Genomic DNA, 19,561 nt, shown 5'->3' on the forward strand with positions numbered 1-19,561 from the left:
TCAACTAAAGGTGAGACTATCGGCTCCTAGGAGAATGCTTGCAGGTGCTCACACTGAAGGACTAATTAAAACCTTCCGACCCAACAAAGGAAATTCCACGTACTCTAGCGCAGAATACACAGTATGACCGCGAACTCGAAGGCAGGTTGACAAAGGCTCAGCTGCCAAGGAGAAAGATCACAACCGCAGAGGGGGCAACTGGGTCTGGACGAGTGAGGAGGGCAGCGGGGTGTGTGACAAGTCTGGGGAGAGCGAAGGGACTCGGCCTGCCACAGAAGTCCTCGAAGGCCGCGGGGCCCGGGATGCGGGCCGCAAAGGGGCGGGCCCAGAACCGCGGAGAAGACTCCTGAAGCCAGGGATGGGGGGAGCTTGGAAGCGCCTCAGACCATATTGGGGGAGCCTGGCTTCCAGAACCGCCAAGCCCCGCCCCCGCCGCTCTGGGGGCGTGCCCAGGCCTGCGGCGGCCTTCACAGTCTCCGAGGCCACGGCCCCGGCCGTCCGCGACCACTGACCCCCAGCCCACGGCTCGGCACTGAGCTAGGGCTCAACCCCACCGGGTGTGTGTGTGTGTTCTTGGGGTGGGGGTGGGGTCCCACATCCAGCGCCAAGAGCCCCCGCGCCAGACTCCCGCATGCCCCGCCACCATGAGTGGTGCGGCCTGGGCCCGCCCCCTGACGCATGACGCAGAGGGGGCGTGGCACCCACCTCGTCACGTGACGGGGGAGTGACCTCGCCGCCCCGCGCAATGGGGGCTTCGGACCCGGAAGTGGCGTCCTGGGCTCCCGGCGGTGCCGCGGGGATGGCGGGAGCCGGAGCTGGAGCCGGAGCTCGCGGCGGGGCGGCGGCGGGGGTCGAGGCCCGGGCTCGCGACCCGCCGCCCGCACACCGCGCGCATCCGCGCCACCCTCGGCCGGCGGCGCAGCCCTCGGCCCGCAGGATGGACGGTGCGTCTGGGGGCTTGGGCTCCGGGGACAACGCCCCGACCACCGAGGCCCTTTTCGTGGCGCTTGGTGCAGGAGTGACGGCGCTCAGCCACCCGCTGCTCTACGTGAAGCTGCTCATCCAGGTGTGGGGGCCAGGGGTGCCACGGGGAGATAGGGGGCTGATATGAAGGTGACCGGCCAGGGTCTGGAGGGGGATGGGGGCGGGGGGGCTGTCGAAGGCTAAGGATTTGAGGAGCGGGGCGGGGTGGTGCGCAGAAGCGGGAGAAGACTAAAGCGGTTAGGGTTTTAGGGATGCAGCGGGCATAGTTTGGGGATGCAGGAGACGAGTGCAAAAGGGTCAGCGACAAATTTGGGAGAAGATGGAAGGAATGAGGAATTTCGGGGTACAGGGGAGGGAGTATTGGAACGAAGAGATAAGTTTAGGAAATGAAAGAACGGAGGCAATGGACTTGGAGGGGAGGGGCGGCATTTTGGGGTGAAAGAAGCAACAGAATTGGGGGAGGGGTGGGAAGTTTTTGGCGATAGGGTGGAGAGGAGGATTGGGGGCCAAGGCACAGTATTCAGAAGATGAACACTTGTTTAGGGTGAAGGAGACCCAAAGCTCTGGATTTGATAGAGAGGGATTTAAAGCGATTTAGGGGGATGAGGGGGGCGCGGAACAAAGGGCTGGGGTCATGGAAGAAAAGGGGGCATCAGCTTCTGGAGAGAAGGGGACAGAGGCACAGATTCAGTGTTGATGGAATTTGGCGAAGGCGAAGGAGTTAGCACAGGAAAGCTATCGGTTTACAGGAGATGGGGGCTCTGGATTTGATGGCGACGACAGATTTGATGGGAGGAGGGGACAGGATGACGTGCTTTGGAGGAGGGGAGCAGATAGGGAGACGCGGTGGGGGGAGGAGTAGTGGCGATCCGTCTGGAAAGGGGAGCGAGGCGGAGGCTTTTGGTGGGGGGAGGGATGACGCATTTGCAGAACATTGAAGTCACGGTTGGGGGCTGGAGTGGTCTGGGCGTATTGGAATTGGCCAGCGGGGCCAGTTGGGAACACAAGGTGGGAGGGTATGTAGGGACTGGCTTAGACTGAGGCCAAGGTAGTCTGTCTCTGCAGTCGAGGCATGCAGGGGCACTGGGCGCTTTTGATCGGACCGACAGTGCCTTTACAGATGAACTGGGCTGCTTGAGAAAGGGAGAGATGGAGCTGGAAGGGGGCGGGGTGCAGGGGGGCGAGGGAGTGCCTTTGGCAAAATTAGGTGGGCGTGACCGAAAGGAGCGCAGCCTAGATGGGGTGGTTCAGGCCTGGACGGTTATCTGAAGATTCAGCCTAGAATTTTTAGCTAAGAAGCAGGAGGGGTTAAAAATTGAGATGGAAACCTAACCAAATCTTGAGGTTTGAGTTGAGTTGAGGCAAATGGGTATCAGATTTACTGTCCTGATAACGGACTGAGAGTGGGAGATACAGTTGGAAAGAGAGGGACTTGAGAACAGGAGTGATTGAAATCTGGGGTCTGAGGAACCCGGGCCAGTGGATTTTGGAGTGCGACAAGGAATATGACAAAGAATGAGAACATTTCAGTCTTGGAAGTAACTGACAGGGTAAAGGTTGAGACTGGTGTCTGGTTGTGATTTGGGAGTAAGGGCTGCTTTTCTTTTAAAAATTCAGGTTGTATTTTCACCAATAGAGATCACAGGTTTCACAGGGAAACTGAGGCTTTGGAACCGGTGGTACCTGAGATGAGAAGCAAGGATGATGGAATGAGATTGGGCAAGAACTGCAACTTCAGGGTGGCCAATAGGAGTGTCTGTGGAGTGGAGGCTGCTGGAGTACGAGGAATTGGGCAGAGGTCTCCACGAGAAGGAAACTGGAAGTGGCTTCATCATTGGGACCTTGGTAGGAGAAGGTTCTCCCTTCTCTCTTGCAGGAGAAGAAAATTGAAATAAGGGTCACTAGGAAAAGCAGTTGAGGAATGAGAGCGAATGGGGAATGAGGGAGAACAGGGAATTGGGGAATGAGGGAGTCGAGAGGGTGAGACAGTCTGGACAGTGGGTGGTAAGGGTGAGTGAGCCCAGCTGGGGTGACTGAGGTGGTCTGTCCTGTTTGAACGCAGCTGGTGCTGAGTGTAACATATTTGAGGGTGAAATCTTAAATGGATATAGTTTGGGAATTAGAGATAACATTTTGCAAAAAGGTAGATTCTAGTTTGGGGTTGGGTGGCAGGATTGGAGTGGTAGATTTGGGGGTTGTCCCAGAAAAATGAGTAACGGTAGAGAATCTGCCTGCAGTGTGGGAGATCTTGGTTCAATCCCGGGTCGGGAAGGTCCCACACACCTTGGGGCAGCTAACCCTGTGCGCCTCAGGCACCAAAGCCCGAGCACCCTGGAGCCCATGAAGCAGGAGACCCCACTGCAGTGAGAAGCCTGGGCGCTGCTACTAACCCCCTCTCCCTGCAACTGGAGGAGCCCCGCTGGCCGCAGCGAAAACCCAAAATCTTTGAGAGGGAAGGGAATAGGGGTGAGATAGGATGAGCAGGCCTTCGATAACACAGGTAGAAGTTAAGAAAATAGACTCCACAGATTTGGGAGCTATGGGAATGTGGATGAAGGGACTGAGCAGGTTTAAGGGTGAAATCAAATCAGTGGGGTTCCCCAGTTGTGGTGACTGGAGTGGATGAGGCAGCAAAAGGACAGTGGCTCAGACTTGGAGTTGAGGGTATAAAGAAACAGCCTATATAAGAAAACAAAACCTAACCTCAGAACCTTCAAGCTTTTACCCCCGAAGGGGAAAGGTCTGGAAGGGGGAGGGTTCACTGCTTAGGTCACCTGGCCCAGCCCTTCCCTTCAGCTCCCCTGGGCTTGATTTTTTTCTTGTAAGAAGTTCTCCATCCTGGAGGGAGTTTCTTTTTTTTTTTTTTTTTGGAGGGAGTTTCTTAAGTCATAATCAGTAATCTGTCATGTGGCTCAGAATCCCATCTGCAGGGGACAACCTCAAACACTTCCAGAAACACTTGACTGAGGTGAAGAAGCAAAAACATTAAGCCCAGAAGCTGGAAGCATGCATAGTTCCACTGATACAGCTGTTTTTGCTCTCTTTCACATCCTAACGGAGCTCCTCTGATTCATCTGGGCAGCTCTGAAGTCCCCTGCCAGGGAGGGGCACTCTCACAGCCCACTGAGATGCTGGTCTCCTGGGCACCTTGCCTCTAGCCGGGCAGCAGAGAATCCTCCCATTAATCAGCAGTATAACAAATGGCCTCACCCCTCAGGAGAACCCCTCTCCTCCTCACAGAGGTTAGGGTGGCTTGGTCCTTCACTCACCCATGACTTTAGCAGACACCTTAATTATAATCATCTGTACAGCAAGGATTATAACTACAGAAATGAGGGGGTCATTCTGTCCCAGGGATGTGGGGTGATCAAGGTTAGATCACCGGTGAGAAATTGTTTGAGGTGACAGTGTGCTCTGCTGGGGAGTGCGAGGGGACGTATCTGTGACGTCTGCAGGGGGTGCAGGGGCCATCTGAAGTTTGGGGCTGAGATCTGGGTGTGATGGGTTTTGGTGTTGCCACCTTGGGACTGAGACTGGAGTGACGTTTTTAACCCTAGAGATGAGAATTAACTGAGATTTTTTTCCTGAGATAAGCATGGGGTTTGAAGTACCTGAACGTGGGGTGAGGGGAGAGTCCCTGCACTGGAAATACCTGGAATTGGGAGGTCATAACGTTGGGGGATGGGCGGCTTGGATTGTGGTGAGTGTGGTATCTGGAACTGGACGCTTCTGTGCCTCAAGCGATTTCATGATGCTGATAGTTAACAGACAGCAATGAAATTCCGGGTATGTTTTGACGGGGAAAGCGTCATCAGGAACAGCAGTGGACTCTGGGAGGAGAGTTCGAGGTCTGGGAAAGAGGAGAAGGGAGACCGAATCAGCAGGACAATCTGACTCTGCCTCTGTGTTTGTCAATTCTGAAGGTGGGCCATGAGCCGATGCCCCCCACCATTGGGACCAACGTGCTGGGGAGGAAGGTCCTCTACCTGCCGAGCTTCTTCACCTATGGTGAGTGTGCTCCCCAGGCAGGAAAGACTGCGCCCAGAGAGATGTGAAAGAAGTGTCAAGCAGGGAGCAGGCCCAGTTGGGCCTGGGGAACATGGGGGGGCCGCATGGGGTAGCCAGTGGGGAACATGGGGCCGCGTGGGGTACCCAGCGTCAGAACTGGTGTGGGAGTCGGGTCAGGGACAGCGGGGTGTCGGGGTGGGAGCCGGTGATCAGCACGGCTGTAGGACAGTTCCCCTGCCTGGGCTGCCCGCGGTCAGTGGGAGAGCAGACAGGTGCCCGAGAGGGCTGTCCGGGACGGTGGTTCCTGTCATCTCTGCCACCCCAGGCAGTGCCTGGGAGCGAGGGCGGCAGTGGTTTTCCTTTATTTCCCTCCTGAGCAGTCTGGCTGTCCTGTTACCAGTTCTTTGGCCTTCCTGCTCCTCCAGCAGGAGGCCTGTTGGCACCTCCTGGGTTCCTTTCCCGCCCTGTTCCCCAGGCAGGAGTGCCCTCTCACTCAAGCACCCCCATCCCCTGGGGTGGAACACTCAGGTGGGTCTCAGCTTCACCTCTGGCCCTGATGACCTGCTCGAGCTCTGGCCCTGCCCTCCTCGTCAGCTGCTGCCCACCCAGGCCCTTCATACAAGCACAGCAGCTCTGCCTGCCTGAGGGTCTCTCCATCGAGAAGCCCACCACGGTGGGTGGGGCTTGCCCGATGCCAGCAAAGCTCACCAGCTGCCCACACTGTTCGTCCCCAGGCCCACAGCCGGCCAGGACCATTTCACATCTGCCATCCCTGCCCGCCTCCCGAACTTTTTAAACGTGCCTTTGCTCTCACAGCCGGGCTGATCCCCACCTGCTCCATCCATCCCTGCTCATCTTATCTGTGTAGTCAGTCCAGAACAGTCCTCTGAAAAGCTTTCCTCCTGCTAAATAACTTAGGCCCTCGCTGCTGACCCCCCCCCACCTTTTTTCCACGTCACACACTCTTGGCAGAATCTCACGTCCCGTTTCTCTTCCAGTTTGGCCACCTTATTGTTGAGTACAGCGTGGGCCAGGTGGAAGATGTCGTTTTGGGGGGAGAAGTCTGTTCATATTTGTCTCATTTAAAAATTGTCAGTGTTCGGGAGGAAGCTGTCACAGGTTTAGGGAGCTCCCCACCGCCCCCCCAGCTGTCGCACAATGAAGCCAGCGTACACAGTGGACACTTGCCCTGTGGGAGGCCGGGTGGCAGGCTGCCAGCCCCGCGCCGCCGTCTCTGTACATGGCCGTGCCGGGCTCTAGGCCTGGAGAGACGGGGACCCAGACCGTCTCTGTTGATGTCCCACAGTCATTCTCGAAAGCACACAGGGTGGAGGGTCTTGACAGTTATCTTATAGCCTCTTGTGAAGATGAGCCAAGTCCTGAGGTGCCTCCTGCCCTGTTTATATAAATGTGGTCTCAGTGCAGATGGTGGAAGCAGGCGCCCGATGGGCATTTCTGGACACCATACCTGCTCTCGAGTTGGGGAGGGGGCCCAGCTGTCTGGCTGTCTAGACACTGTGTGGACAGGATCTCTTCCTCCCCATCAAGGTGAAAAATGTGGCATTCTTCAGTCTTCTCCCGGGAAGGACCTCTTGGCGAGTTTTTTTGGGGACTACAGGGAAACCATGGAATGATGGAGCCCCCAGCCAGCCAGGGGGCCCATTGGTGGCACAGAGGCCTCTCCAGGCACTTCTGGCTGCGCTTCTCTGCCCTGGTTCATAATTCTGCTCTGAGATGGGGGGAGGTAGGCATGCTCCCTCCTCTTCTTCTGGCTCGGAAACTGGGTGGAAATAGAAAGAGGCTAAGTGTCCTCTCTTTCTGGAACTCACGCTCAGGCTTTATCCCACCAGCTCTCCTTCTGGCTGCTTGGAGCTCCCTTCCCCCAAAACAAACCTTCCTTCTGCCTGCTCCCTCCGCCAGAGCGTCCTCCCAGTGGCCCAGCCTCCTCTCTCCTCTTCCTCTCTTTCCAGCTCCACCCCTGGCTCTGGAAGCCAAACCAGCCGGTACCAGGTGCCCTGGGGCCGGGAAAGCCGGTGGAGCTGCCACGCGGAATGGCTGCTGGCAGACGCGGGGAGGGGAGGACAGGCACCTTTTGGGTTCCCGCCACTGTGCGGAGCTGGAGAGCCGAGGTCAGGGCTTTGAGGGGCTCTGTGTGAGGGACCGTTCTGCTAGCTTCCAGGCACTCAGGTTTATAAAAATTTGTCTTGTCTCCTTTTTGAGCATTGTCTAAAAGTTGATATTTAACGAAATAAAGCAACAAAAGGTTAAGAAAGTATCCATTTAGAGACCCTTACGAAAAGCAATGACTTAGATCCCAGGTCCAGCTTCCCTGACCACTTGTTTTTTCTGTAGAGTAGTTCATTAGTGCCTCTATTTTAGTTTCTTCTCCACTGGTTTTACTCCCCTGCCCCGCCATCCCCCATGGTTAATAAATGCCAGGAGGTGCCTGGTGGGGTCCTGGGTGCAGCCCGTGACAAAGTGGGCATGTCCCTCTCCCTCTCGAGCCTTTCTCCCGGGACCCCTTCCTTTTCCTTTTCCCTCCCTTAGTTTGCAAACTTCATTGTTCCCTGGGGGCAGTCTTTTTCCTTTTTTTTTTCTTTTTTCCAGAGGAAAACATTTTTCATCAGCAACAGAGTTGGTTCCTAGGTTGTAGCACTGAAACTGCCGAGTTGAAAACCTGTTGCTCAATTTGCCAAGATTTTTCAAAGCTAAAAAAAAAACCCATGAACCTGTTTGTCCAAAAAATATATATATATGTTTTGAAGGTTTTGCAAAAGGAAATGGGCTAGAGAAGATGATTGGGAGTGGGGCCCAAGTGTTCCCAGGGGCGTGGCCGATGCTCCCTCCCATGACGGAATCCGGCAGGCACCGAGGGACAAGGCCACGCCTGTTCTGGGAGTGAAGTGTGACCCAGGAGTGGGTGTGCCGGGGCCGGGCGTGACGCTGCCCCATTTGCTCTCCTGCAGCCAAGTACATCGTGCAGGTAGACGGGAAGATAGGGCTGTTCCGAGGCCTGAGCCCCCGGCTGATGTCCAACGCCCTCTCCACTGTGACCCGGGGCAGCATGAAGAAGGTGAGCCCGGGGTGAAGCCAGGACCGGCTGCCCGGTGCCTCCCGAGCTCCCGACCCCCCTGCAGGCCACTGTGGGCACCCGTCCTGCTTCTCAGTGCCTGGGTTGGTCGGGGCACCCTGCCCCCCAACAGCACCATAGCCAGACTCCAAGGCCAGGTGGTCCGGTGCTGAGTCCCCTCATTTGGAAACACTCCTGCTCCACGATGCACCCTGTGACACTCGACGGGAGCTTTCCCCGCCAGCTCCAGCCCTGGGGGGGTTTCCCACACTGGGCCCCGATAACAGACATGGCCAGGAAAAGCAGCCGGAGCCGCGTCCTGCCCTCTGCGTCCCCTCCCAGTTCCATCTCAGAGGCACGCTTGCACTCTGCTTCTGAGCCGCCTCTGCTCTTTGCATCTCAGGTTTTCCCTCCAGACGAGATCGAGCAGGTTTCCAACAAGGATGACATGAAGACTTCTCTGAGGAAGGTGGTGAAGGAGGTGGGTACCCAGCTCCGGAGAAGAGCCTGATCATCATTTCTCACTGCCAAGTCAGGCCAGTCGGTGAAGAGTCACAGTTGGGGCCTCCTGCGTGCTCAGTGGGGGGCGGAGGGCAGGATTGTGCGCGGGTGAACTGGGGCCCGTCTGAGGTAGACTGACCCACGTGGGAGCCTCGGGATCCTGGTTTCTCCCTGTTGAGTACTCGTAGCTCCCGTGAGCGTCAGTTCCGGAGACGGGCCAGGCTGAGCCCCCGCCTCTGCTCTCTTGCAGACCTCCTACGAGATGATGATGCAGTGTGTGTCGCGCATGCTGGCCCACCCCCTGCACGGTGAGCCGCCCCGCTGGAGACTGCATCCCAGCCGTGGGACGAGCCCTCGCGGATGGTAGACGGGGAGCAGTGGCGTGACTGGGAAGTAGCGTTACTGGGATCGGCCGGACGTCCAGTCCAGCGGAGTCGGGGCTCTTCCCAGGCAGCAGAAATGGGACGTGCTCACAGGGTGTCTCGTGATCGCAGGAATCCCAGAGGCCGCCTCCCCTCCTGGGCTTGGACACAGGCCCCGCGGCGTGGTGGCCGCCATGCCGGGCACCGCGGCCAGGGAGTTGTGGCCTTTGGCCGTCGTGTCACCTGTCTGTGTTTCCTTTCTCCTCAGTCATCTCAATGCGCTGCATGGTCCAGTTTGTGGGACGGGAGGCCAAGTACAGGTGGGTAATGCTACTCAGGATGAGCAGGAGGGCCCTGTCACTACTGAGAGTCTGCCAGGACAGGCCAGACTGGGATCAGCTCCCGCCCCGTTTCTGCCATTTCTAACAGCTTCAGAGGAGTGGGCTAGTGACTTCCGTTGTCTGAGTCCAGGGCGTCTTCTCCCTCACTCATCTAGGGCGTCCCTGGATGAGCTTGGATGCCCTGCAGAGGCGGGGGTGGATTGGAGTCCACTTGATTAGGGGTCCCACCAGGGTTCCCTCCTGACCCCTGGGTCATGTCCTGACCCTGCCTCCAGCTGTTGCAGGAGCGGGCTTATAGTTGGTTCCCTGCTCTGCTAAGCCGCCATCCAGCCCGTGGGCTCAGGGCTTGTCCCTCCCATTGTTTACCTGCCATGCCTGGCACTGGGTGCTCTGGGGTCATCTGTGTGTTGATCCCGCCCTTCCCTGGGGCACTTGTGCCTTCCCTTCCCTCTGGGTGCAGGACAGAAGGGGGTCCTGGAGACATAGGGCAGGAGTCAGGCGCTTGTCACCCTTCCTCCCAGCTTCTCATTTCCTGGGTTCGGTGGTTGCCTGCAGCTGTCCTTGGGGCCACTGCCCCAGGAAGCTTGGCTGCCATGGTGCCTCCTTTTGAGTTCACTGGTGGGAAATTGGCCCATTTCCCCCAGTGGGCTCAGAACCCAGTGGGCTCAGAACCCAGTGGGCCGAGCACAAGTGGGGCCTGGCAGGGCTCTGGCTCCCCCCGCCTTTCACCTGGGCTGCCCCAGGCCCCTCAGCTTTGCAGAACCTCCCTGCATTGTCTGGGCCCCGGAGGTTGCAGGTGAGCCCCCTTTGCGTTTCACACCTAAGACGTCCCAGCCTGCCCTCTGGTGGCTAAGAGGCTGCAGCGGGCGGGGCACACGTCCCCAGCTCCCTGCTGGGATAGGCCAGGTGTCTGTCTTTTCCCAGACTGGGCGATCTGGGCCGTCTGCTGCATGGCCCTCTATTCTTTCCCTGCTCTCTGGGAAGGAGCCTCTCTCCACTCGCCTCCTCTGTCTCTCTGTCAGGCACGCAGGTTCCAGAAGGTTGTTCAGCCAGAGCTGAGCACAAAAGCCTGCCAGGAGAAGGGCCCGTCACCTTGTAGCAGCCCAGGCTGGAAGGTTCATTCCTACATTCCAGATCCACTCAAGATAGCCATAGGGAACTGGGGTTCTGCCCCTGGTGGGGTGGGTTTCCTGAGTCTCAGTGAACTGTGTCGATGCCCCCCTCACCCCCAAACAAGGGCTGTGACCATCTCCACTTGGCTTCTGCCCGGTGACAGAGGATGTCCCCTCCCCATCCCAGCCAGGGCCGGATGGCTCTGAGCAGGGGTGGGGGGCTCCCCACCCGACCCGGGTGCGGGCTTCTCGCAGGCACCTGGTGACCTTGTGTTCCCCGTGTTCTCCACAGTGGCGTGTTGAGCTCCATTGGGAAGATTTTCAAAGAGGAGGGCCTGCTGGGATTCTTCGTGTACGTGAGTTTTATACTCCCTGTAACTGTCATGGAGCAGGGTCTACTAACAGGCGCGTTCTCAACCCTCAGGCCACGGCTGCTAGCCTCAGACTAACCGCCACGCCTCGGCTCGGCCCGTAGAGCTCCACAGCGTGTGCGCTGTGGACCGGCAGAACCAGAGCTGCCCAGCCCCCTCCACGCCACGGCTCGCCCAGCAATAGTACTGTCTGTCCAGCACAGCGGGTGTGCGGGGACCATCCCCCCACTCCAACCCCACTGCCTCCGTCCATCCGCTCCAGGGCTGGGGGGCAGGCACAAGGCTGGCCTTCAGGAGGTCTTCAGCTCATCCATCGTCTTTGATTTCACTGCAGAAAAACAGCTGGAAGTCTGTGACTTGGGCTGAAGGTCGAGCCCTGGGCAGCTCGTAAGCTGACTCCAGCTGATAAATGCTGTTTGACAAAGTAGTTCTTCATATTCAACATTTGGGCTTCCCAGGTGGTGCTAGTGGTAAAGAACTGGTCACCCGTCTGCCCATGCAGGAGATGTAAGAGACACAGGTTCGATCCCTGGGTTGGGAAGATCCCCTGGAGAAGGAAATGGCAACCCACTGTAATATTTTTGCCTGGGAAATCCCATGGACAGAGGAGCCTGGCGGGCTATATATAGTCCATGGGGTTGCAAAGAATCAGATACAACTGAAGTGACTTGACATTCAACAATCAGAATGCTTTGCATTATAGTCCCTGTTTCTGGCTTCTCTTCAAAAGTTAAGACCTGGCTGTTCCAGGCCTGCGTTTCTGCAGAGCAGCTGTCGGCAGGGCACACCATCTCCTGAGGGTCCCAGACCCTCCACCCTACTTGGTGTCTTACACCCCCCTTGCTCCACCTCTAAAGAAAACTCACACTGTATAAAAAGACTGTCAACCATGAACAGAACCCAAAAGCCAGGCCTTACAGATACTTTTGTTTTTCTTATTTTAGGTCTAGACACTGACATACATGCTGTCGCGAGCATAGTGTGCTAGACCTGGGGCTCTGTGTTAACTCACGTGGAGGTGTCATGTCGGCCAGGTGTTCTGCACATAGGCGTGTGTGCGTGTGTATGTAGTTCTCGGTAGGAGGTGAATTTGCCACAGGGGATGTAAGTAATGTCCGGAGACATCTTTTGGTTGTCACAACTGGGATCTAGTGGGTAGAGACTAGGGATGTTGCTAAACATCTCGAAATGCAGAGGTCAGTTCCCACGACAAAGAATTTACTCAGCCCTAAAGGTCGACAGTGCCAAGGCTGACAAACTTTGATTTATATACACATACTTATTCAAACATACGTTCATATCTGTATATCTATACGTGTGTGTGTGTGTGTGTGTATGTGAATAAATATTTGCTTGTGTGACTAGTACTTCAGACCTTAAAACACTGCATATCATTGCCTCTGGTATTTTTAACTCTCACTGTATATACATTCTATTCCGATGTGTGAATAGGACTCCCACACAACAGCTGCTTACCCATTGGATTCTTTTTTTCTTTTGCATATTTGTAGAACATGATCTGTGTGCTCAGAAATCGCTGAGTGTTTATGTGAAAAGTCAGTCTGAACACAGATGGAACCAACAGGATTGGAAATTGCACTCATGAAGGTTCATTTTATTAATATCCCTCATATCATATTAATAGGTGTGTTATATATTTTTTAAAACCTTTCAGATATTTTAAAATATTTTTAAATAAAAAATCCTAATTCTGCGTCCTCTCCCGAAGATACAGCCATTCTCCTGAAACTCTTTCCGCATGAATTCTTATCTAAACAAGCAACGCATTTTTTTAAAAAAGGAAAAAGACCATAAGGATCACACAGGACCCACTGATACCAATCTGGCTTTTTGCCCTCAGCACTGTATCTTAGGAAAACTTCATATTACTGTGTAGAGATGCTTATTCTAAAGGCCATCACTTTAAAAGGCAACCCTCCTTACAGAAGCTTGTATGGAGTGTCTTTGGTGGAATGTTCCAGGGGTGAAGACAGACTCTTTGAACAAAGTTTTAGGAGAGTTGATTAGGTAAATAGGCAAAAGGAAAATTGCCAAAGTGTAAGTACTCTCTCCTTATCTGCATTTGAAAATCCCAGATTTTGCAACATTCATGTCTTAAGGCCCAGCTTCCGTAGTTTGAAAACCACTTCTGAGATCATAGGCTTAACTTGTGTTCTCAGATGTGGCATACAGCACGCACCCCGCCACCCCACACCCTGTGAAGAAAGGAACACTGCCTTCCTGGTGCGGACAGCCGCTGGCCCACGTGGCCCCTGCAGCCTTCCTTCCTGAGGCGGTGCTGGTAGATAACGCTGATGTTTAGAGCTTGGAACATCCTTGCCTCCTTCCTGGGTGTGGAGCTCCCAGTAATTGCTCCCTTCCCTCTCCTGCTCATCTCTGCTCACCTTGTTTTTTTAGCGGCTTAATCCCTCACCTCCTGGGCGATGTGGTTTTCTTGTGGGGCTGTAACCTGCTGGCCCATTTCATCAATGCCTACCTGGTGGATGACAGCGTGAGTGACACCCCAGGGGGGCTGGGGAACGACCAGAATCCAGGTTCCCAGGTTGGTTGGAACAAGGACTTGTCCATCTTTCCATGTACTGCTGATGCCCAGGGTCTGGGGCAGACTTGAGGACTCTGGGATTCTGAGCACTGGGCCCTGGGGGCTGGAGAGGGTCCCTAGCGGGGAGGGGTCTGAGCAGAAGACGTCAGATGGTCCCTGAGTGAACTTTGTCTCCGAGGAGATGAGATCGCTAATGAGACCTACAGGGGTTCATGGGATGCCCATCCCTGGGCAGCTTCACCGGTAACACGGATACAGACTTTATCCAAGGCTGGTTTGAGACAGTGACCCAACTAGGGGGTCCCTAGTAAGTCAGGAGATAGCTTTCAGTTAGTGTTGTAGGCTTGTTCGGGCCCTTTTGTGAACAGTGACGTTTGATCCTGACAGCACCCCAGTTGTGAAAGAAGCAGAGTCAGGGTGACACTGTTTTACAGACAGATGAGCCCCAGAGATTGAAGGGCTGTCCTGAGGCCCTTGGCTGTGAGTCGGCAGTGCTGGGACTAGGTCACCCTCCCTGGGCCCAGCTGAGGGTGCTTCAGTCAGCTAGGGCACGTGCCGTGCAGGCATACCCTGCTCTTGTTAGCAGGAGTCTCCATAGCTAGGTGTGCACAGACCTCTCAGCTGGTTGAGTTTGGCATGGGGAAGCCTTGATCCTTCTAAAAAACACTGGTTAAGAAAGCTGGGGACTTGATAGGTTGACTAGTTCTGCCTGAACCAAGATACGAGTTGGGGGGCCGTGATGGGCTGGGGCTTCTGGTAGCCAGACATCCCAGGATCGCCTACCCTTGGAGGGTTGACGAGGGCCTGGGGACTTGTCTGCCAGAATTGCTTTGTTGGGGATTGGGGGCTCATCGTCTTGTGTCTGTGTCTGGGCCCCAGAACGGCAGTTCCGAGGTGAGGGTGGTCTGGGAAAGAGTCCGTGGTGAGGAGTGCCTCGGGGCTCGCAGCTGGGGCAGAGGGAAGTGGGCCATTTGAAGTGGGTAAGTGGAGTCTTACTGGCATTTTAACGCAAGCAAATTCCAGTCACAGTGATTAGAGTAGCACACCCATGGCCCTGCCCTCGCTCCAGAGCATTGGAGTGGGTGAGCTGGGACAGCTGGGTGGTTGGTGGGGGTTGTCCCCCAGCTGACGGCTTCCTCCAGTCCAGGTGGGCAGGTGTTTGACCAGGGGCTGCTGCACTTAACCTCGGACAGCAGCAGTCAGCACTTCACTGAAAGTATTTTTTGAGTGCTTCAGGCTAAATTGAGGCTGCCACTCAAGCAGAGGGCCCAGCAGACCTCTGCCCAGGTTTGCAGGGTGTCCATCTGGTGGGGCAGCCCCACAGGAGGCTAAGGGATAGGTCGTCACCCTTCTGGTTTGGGGCTGTTTCGTGGGTAAAGTTGAATTCAGGAGTTGGGCCTGAAGGGAGTGAGAGTTTGGGGAGGCAGGGGGCAGAAAACCCAGAGGTGCTCCTCACCTTTCACTGTGGGACCCAGGATTCTGTCTGAGTGGTTTAGATGGGCACCTGGTTTTCCACTCAGTAAGCACTTACGTGTGCTGAGCCCTGGGCACTGATCAAACAAAGGCCCAGTCCTCAGGACTTACAGAGGCTGCAGCCCAGAAGTCCACTTTCTTGTTCTTCACCGCTCACCACCCCTGGTGGGGTCACAGAAGCCCTTTCAGTCAGGATATCCCAGTTCTGCCCCCCAGACGATCGAGGCTGACTCACAGATTGCAGGAGCTGCCGGCAGGCCCTGAAAGTGGGCACTGCGTGTACGGCAGGCTTGTGAGGAGCTGAGTGCTAGTAGGGTGCAAGGCCAGCGTGGACGGCAAGGTGAAGGGGGCGGCAGAGCAGGCAGTGAGAAGGGGACCTGCACATCAGAAGTCTGCTTCCCGAGCCAAACCCGTCTCCCTTTGTGTCTCTCCAGTTCAGCCAGGCGCTGGCCATCCGGAGTTACACCAAATTTGTGATGGGGGTAAGCTGGGCCCCGCATGGCTCTTTCCACTGTGCTGGGGGCCTGGGTGGGGCCTAGGAGGCCAGCTCCAGTGGTGGCTGGAGGCAGGCCTCAGTGAAGGCTGCTGGCACGGGGTGTGCCTGCCCCCTGAACTCGGGCTGGGGCGGCGGTGGGTGGGGTCGCTGACCCTCGGGTCTTCCTGCAGATCGCAGTGAGCATGCTGACCTACCCCTTCCTGCTGGTCGGTGATCTCATGGCTGTGAACAACTGCGGGTAGGTGTGTGCCCCTCCCCCAGGCACCCTGCCAGGGCTGCTGGGGGTACCTGGCTGAGCCCGCTCCCACCCCCCACCCCTGGCTGCCCACTGTGGCCTCGGCCCACCTGGCACGCCGCCTTCCTCTGGGATTCATTGTACCCCTTTGGGAGGAGTATGTGGATGGTGGCAGCTCTAGCTCTTTCCGCCATTTTCTGGGTCTGACACGCTCTTCTTCCCGGGCAGGCTGCAGGCTGGGCTCCCTCCTTACTCCCCAGTATTCAAATCCTGGATCCACTGCTGGAAGTACCTGAGTGTGCAGGTAAGCATGCACTCCAGGGAGTTTTCTCCTCATTTCTCTACAACACTGATCAGAGAGAAAAGAGTTTTGTATACTCTTCATTACATGGAAAGTTAGGGGCTTGTCATGGAATCCAAGGCTTTTAAAAGTAAATTTTACTCTATTTAGAAGGGGTTTGAGGTGCTTAGATCTGAATTTCCTTAAGAATTAAACATCAGACTAGGTCTTTTCTTCACCTTTTAAAGACTCAGAACAAATATGGGCAAGCCCACGGGGTAGGTGGTAAAGCCCAAGAACTCCTTATAACCTTGAGTAATCTGGGCTGAAGACACCTGGCCTGTTGGAGGCCGGCCCCTCCTTCCCGCAGGACGCCCGGGTGCCCAAGAGAGCCTGAGCTTGGCGCTGGGCCACATGGTGAGCTTGGTGAGAGTGCCAGTCTTGAAGTTTTTGTGTTGCCCAGGCACACTCCTGCTGGCTGGAGCTCTGGGTCAAAGGTCCAGGTGGCTGGCCCAGGGCAGGTCTTTGGCTTCCCTGGCCCTGGTTGGCCTCAGTAGGATGAGGCAGGGGCCTGGGCAGGAGGAACCACACTGACTGGCCTCCGGCTTGAGAAAAGGATGATGGATGGAAAGAAAGCAGAGAGGCGTGAGACAGACACAGGCCTTCAGCGACTCAGGTGGTTCCACGTGCATCGCAGCCTGTGTATGGGAGGAGCTCCAGGCCCCTTGGCTCTGATGCCAGAGAGCAGCGAGTGTCCTCCTCAGGAGCCCCGTCAACATTGGACACACTGTGCTTCAGCGCAGAGCAGATTCTGACATTACCCCCGAGGAGTGCAAACCCAGACCGGCTGCCTCCAACCCCGGGGGCTCACAGCTCCTGGCCCTTTGTTGGTCACATACTGGCCCAGCTCGGTGTGGGTTCAGGAGCCTGGCCTCCCCTCTCAACTGACCTGACTGCTCTTTCCAATCCAGGGCCAGCTCTTCCGAGGCTCCAGCCTGCTTTTCCGCCGCGTGTCATCAGGATCGTGCTTTGCCCTGGAGTAACCTGAATCACCTAAAACAAACAGCTAAACCAACCGTGCTGTCTCAGCCTGGCCACCGCGGGTGAGGCCTGATCATCTCGGGGCACCTGCCAGACAACCACCCCAGCATCACCTAGATGTGCTCTAGCTTGGCTGGGCTCCAGTTTCCATATTTCCCATGTGTCTGTCCAGAAGCAGGGGCTGGGTGGGGGTGAGGCTGCGTCCAGTGGGCTGGGCATTGTTGGACCCGGGGGAGGTGGGGTGGGGCTGGGGAATGGGGCCCCAATCCACTTACTCTGCAGACCTCCTGAGTCGGCCTCATGCAGGGGGCTTGTGGAGGCCCACACTGGATGGGTACAGGCTCCTGAGGTCAGGTGGCACTGCCCCACTCAACCCCTCAATTCAGCCCCAGCTCTCATCCCCGCAGCTCAGCTGGGAGCTTCGCGCTCTTGCTTTGTAAATAGGGTGTGATCCCCTTTCGGGAGGCTGCCATCATGTCCCGGCCTTGGCTAGGAGGCTGTCTTCGTTTTTCTCAACACTACTTGTCTGATTAAGGCAGCACCTTCTAAATGGGAAATCATGTGTCTGCTCAGGATGTGGTCCCCTCCCCGTCAAGTTAAAGGCTCGTCGATTTAATGGTGATGCCTCACGTGCAGGAAATGGTTATCTGTGCAATTGTGAACACCCAGATGTTACGCAGATCAGCGTCTCTAGTCGTATCCAGTTTAAAGTTCCTAATAAGATCTGACCCTTTCTCCCGCAAATAAATGCATCGGTGGTGATTTGGAACTTTGTGGAAAGTCTCTTATTTCCATGAGCTTAACTGTCTGCAGGGTGTTTCTCAATCCTTTGTGGTTGTATGAGAAGTGAAGTGAAAGTTGTGTCCAGCTCTTTGCAACCCCATGGACTATACAGTCTGTGGAATTCTTCAGGCCAGAATACTAGTGTGGGTAGCTGTTCCCTTCTCCAGGGGATCTTCCCAACCCAGGGGTTGAACCCAGGTCTCCCACACTGCAGGCATATTCTTTACCAGCTGAGCCGCAAGGGAAGCCTGGTGATATGAGAAGGGGCTGTAAAGTGACAGGGCTGGGGGCAGCTCGGCCTGGGCATGCAAAGGGCCTGGGCTTGGCGTAGATCGGTGGGCGGGGGCAGGGGGAGGGTGGAGGCTCCGGTCGCTGGGCGGTTTTCTGAATTAGACAGGCCAGGATACCAGTTCACAGAGCAGCAGCTAGTGCATAGGCTTCTTCCCAGGGAGACAGGCCCTTGAAAAGCCCTCCCAGCTTCAGAAAATGTTCCATGCAAAAGTCCAGCTGTCCTCAGCACTGTTTGCAGATGATATTGTCGGGTTTTACCAAGTTGGTTGGGGTAGCAGTCACGTGGGTACAGCAGAAGGGGTAGGCGGCCCAGCTGCAGCACTGAGCTTGGCCTTCTCTAGAAAAGGCAAAGCTCCCTCCATTTGCTCCTGCCGAATACCAGGGCCTATAAACGGGCAAAACTTAAGATGGAACGTGCTGGTCCCTGGAGACTGTGGGCTTCCAGCTGATGGGGTGGTAATACCAGTTGAGGACCAGCTGGGTTCCCCAGGTGTTCTCTGCCCTTGCTCCAGGGGAGCGGGCCTTGGGAGTTGGGGTTTGGGACTTAGGTCGTATTTCCCCACAGTGTGGCTGGGTCCTGCCCAGGGATGGCCCTGGGATGCCTTTGCCCTAGTTTACCTCGCATATCCCTGTTCCCAGGAACATGGGAGTGTGCCTGTGCAGGTGTCCTGTAAATGTACATTGGTGGGGGGTCACTGAGATCTCACACTCAAGCTCAGATAACCGAAGTGGCCGGGAGGGAAAGCAAATGGCAAGGCGAGCGGGCCAGGGCTCGCTGGCATGGATTCTGTGGAGAAGGAAGACCCTTCAGAGACGGGTCTGCCACATGGCACGTGGCCTTTCTCTAGCCCAGCGTGGCTTCTCCTGGCACTGACCACTGCCCCGGGGTAACTGTTCTTCCTGTTGCTCTACCGTCAGGTCCTGTTCTTGGATTAATTGCTTCCTATAGGCCCCCAGATTCAAGAGTCAGAGCTGAGCTAGTCCTAAGAACCCCTCCCTCTGGCAGCCGCCTCCTCCCAGGTGTTTGGAGAAGCCACCGAGGTAAAGAGCCAGCCTGGGTGGGCCTGGCGAGTCGCTTTGAGGAGAGGCAGTGCCATTCCCAGGTAATACCCCAGGATTTCTGAATTTCAGGCTCGACTACATTTCCCGGGTTATCTTTCACATCCGGAAATGGCAAGAGAATCACCTTTGATACTCCATCTCAGTTTTTAGTTGAGCAATTGCTAACCATTTTCAGTTCAGTATTCAGGTGCATGTATTGGATATGTTAAATGCTCCCCTTGTTTCCTGGACCTTTCATTCTTTGAGAATTGAATCCTCCCCTGCCACCCGCTCCCCTAACCTGCCATAGCACCTGGCATGTTTCTCCCAGTCCTGAAAACTAGAGTGACAAGGTCCTGATCTGAGAAAACAGAGTGGATCGAACTGGGGTACGGGAAGGGTGGAGCTGTCTGCAAAAGGAGAGGTGACGGGAGTGGGAATATCCTTGTGGACACCTCCCTCCCCTCCTGGAAAACCTAATTCCAGTGGACAAAGCGGGAAGGTCCCCTGACAGGCCTTTCGGGACCCCTTGTGCTGAAGCCCACATCCCATGTAAAGGCAGCGGTGGCGTGCGCAGGGCCCCACTGGAGCCCGTGGCTGTGTGCAGAG

General features: G+C 55.9%; 1 protein-coding gene across 2 annotated transcripts; it reads left to right on the plus strand.

Moving 5' to 3' along the window:
- On the plus strand, positions 583-17,606 carry MTCH1 (mitochondrial carrier 1). Of its 2 annotated transcripts, none has more exons than XM_018038970.1 (12): positions 583-1,066; positions 4,908-4,992; positions 7,959-8,065; positions 8,466-8,543; positions 8,814-8,871; positions 9,194-9,245; positions 10,671-10,730; positions 13,168-13,261; positions 15,220-15,267; positions 15,452-15,519; positions 15,745-15,820; positions 16,768-17,606. In XM_018038970.1, exons 1-12 carry the CDS (start codon positions 746-748, stop codon positions 16,837-16,839), a joined length of 1,119 nt encoding a protein of 372 aa, XP_017894459.1. In that variant the 5' UTR covers positions 583-745; the 3' UTR covers positions 16,840-17,606. The 2 variants fall into 2 exon arrangements, with proteins under 2 accessions (XP_017894459.1, XP_017894458.1); XM_018038969.1 differs by having other exon boundaries at positions 588-1,066; positions 13,168-13,312.

The sequence above is a fragment of the Capra hircus genome, chromosome 23, assembly GCF_001704415.2.
Source record: "Capra hircus breed San Clemente chromosome 23, ASM170441v1, whole genome shotgun sequence".
Taxonomy (NCBI): domain Eukaryota; kingdom Metazoa; phylum Chordata; class Mammalia; order Artiodactyla; family Bovidae; genus Capra; species Capra hircus.

Bases quoted from the DNA above. Each gene is read 5' to 3' on its own strand.
- MTCH1 (XM_018038969.1), top strand. From the start codon at position 746: ATGGGGGCTTCGGACCCGGAAGTGGCGTCCTGGGCTCCCGGCGGTGCC. The intron at 8,066-8,465 runs GTGAGCCCGGGG...TTTGCATCTCAG, and splicing joins CCCGGGGCAGCATGAAGAAG to GTTTTCCCTCCAGACGAGAT. The intron at 9,246-10,670 runs GTGGGTAATGCT...TGTTCTCCACAG, and splicing joins GGACGGGAGGCCAAGTACAG to TGGCGTGTTGAGCTCCATTG.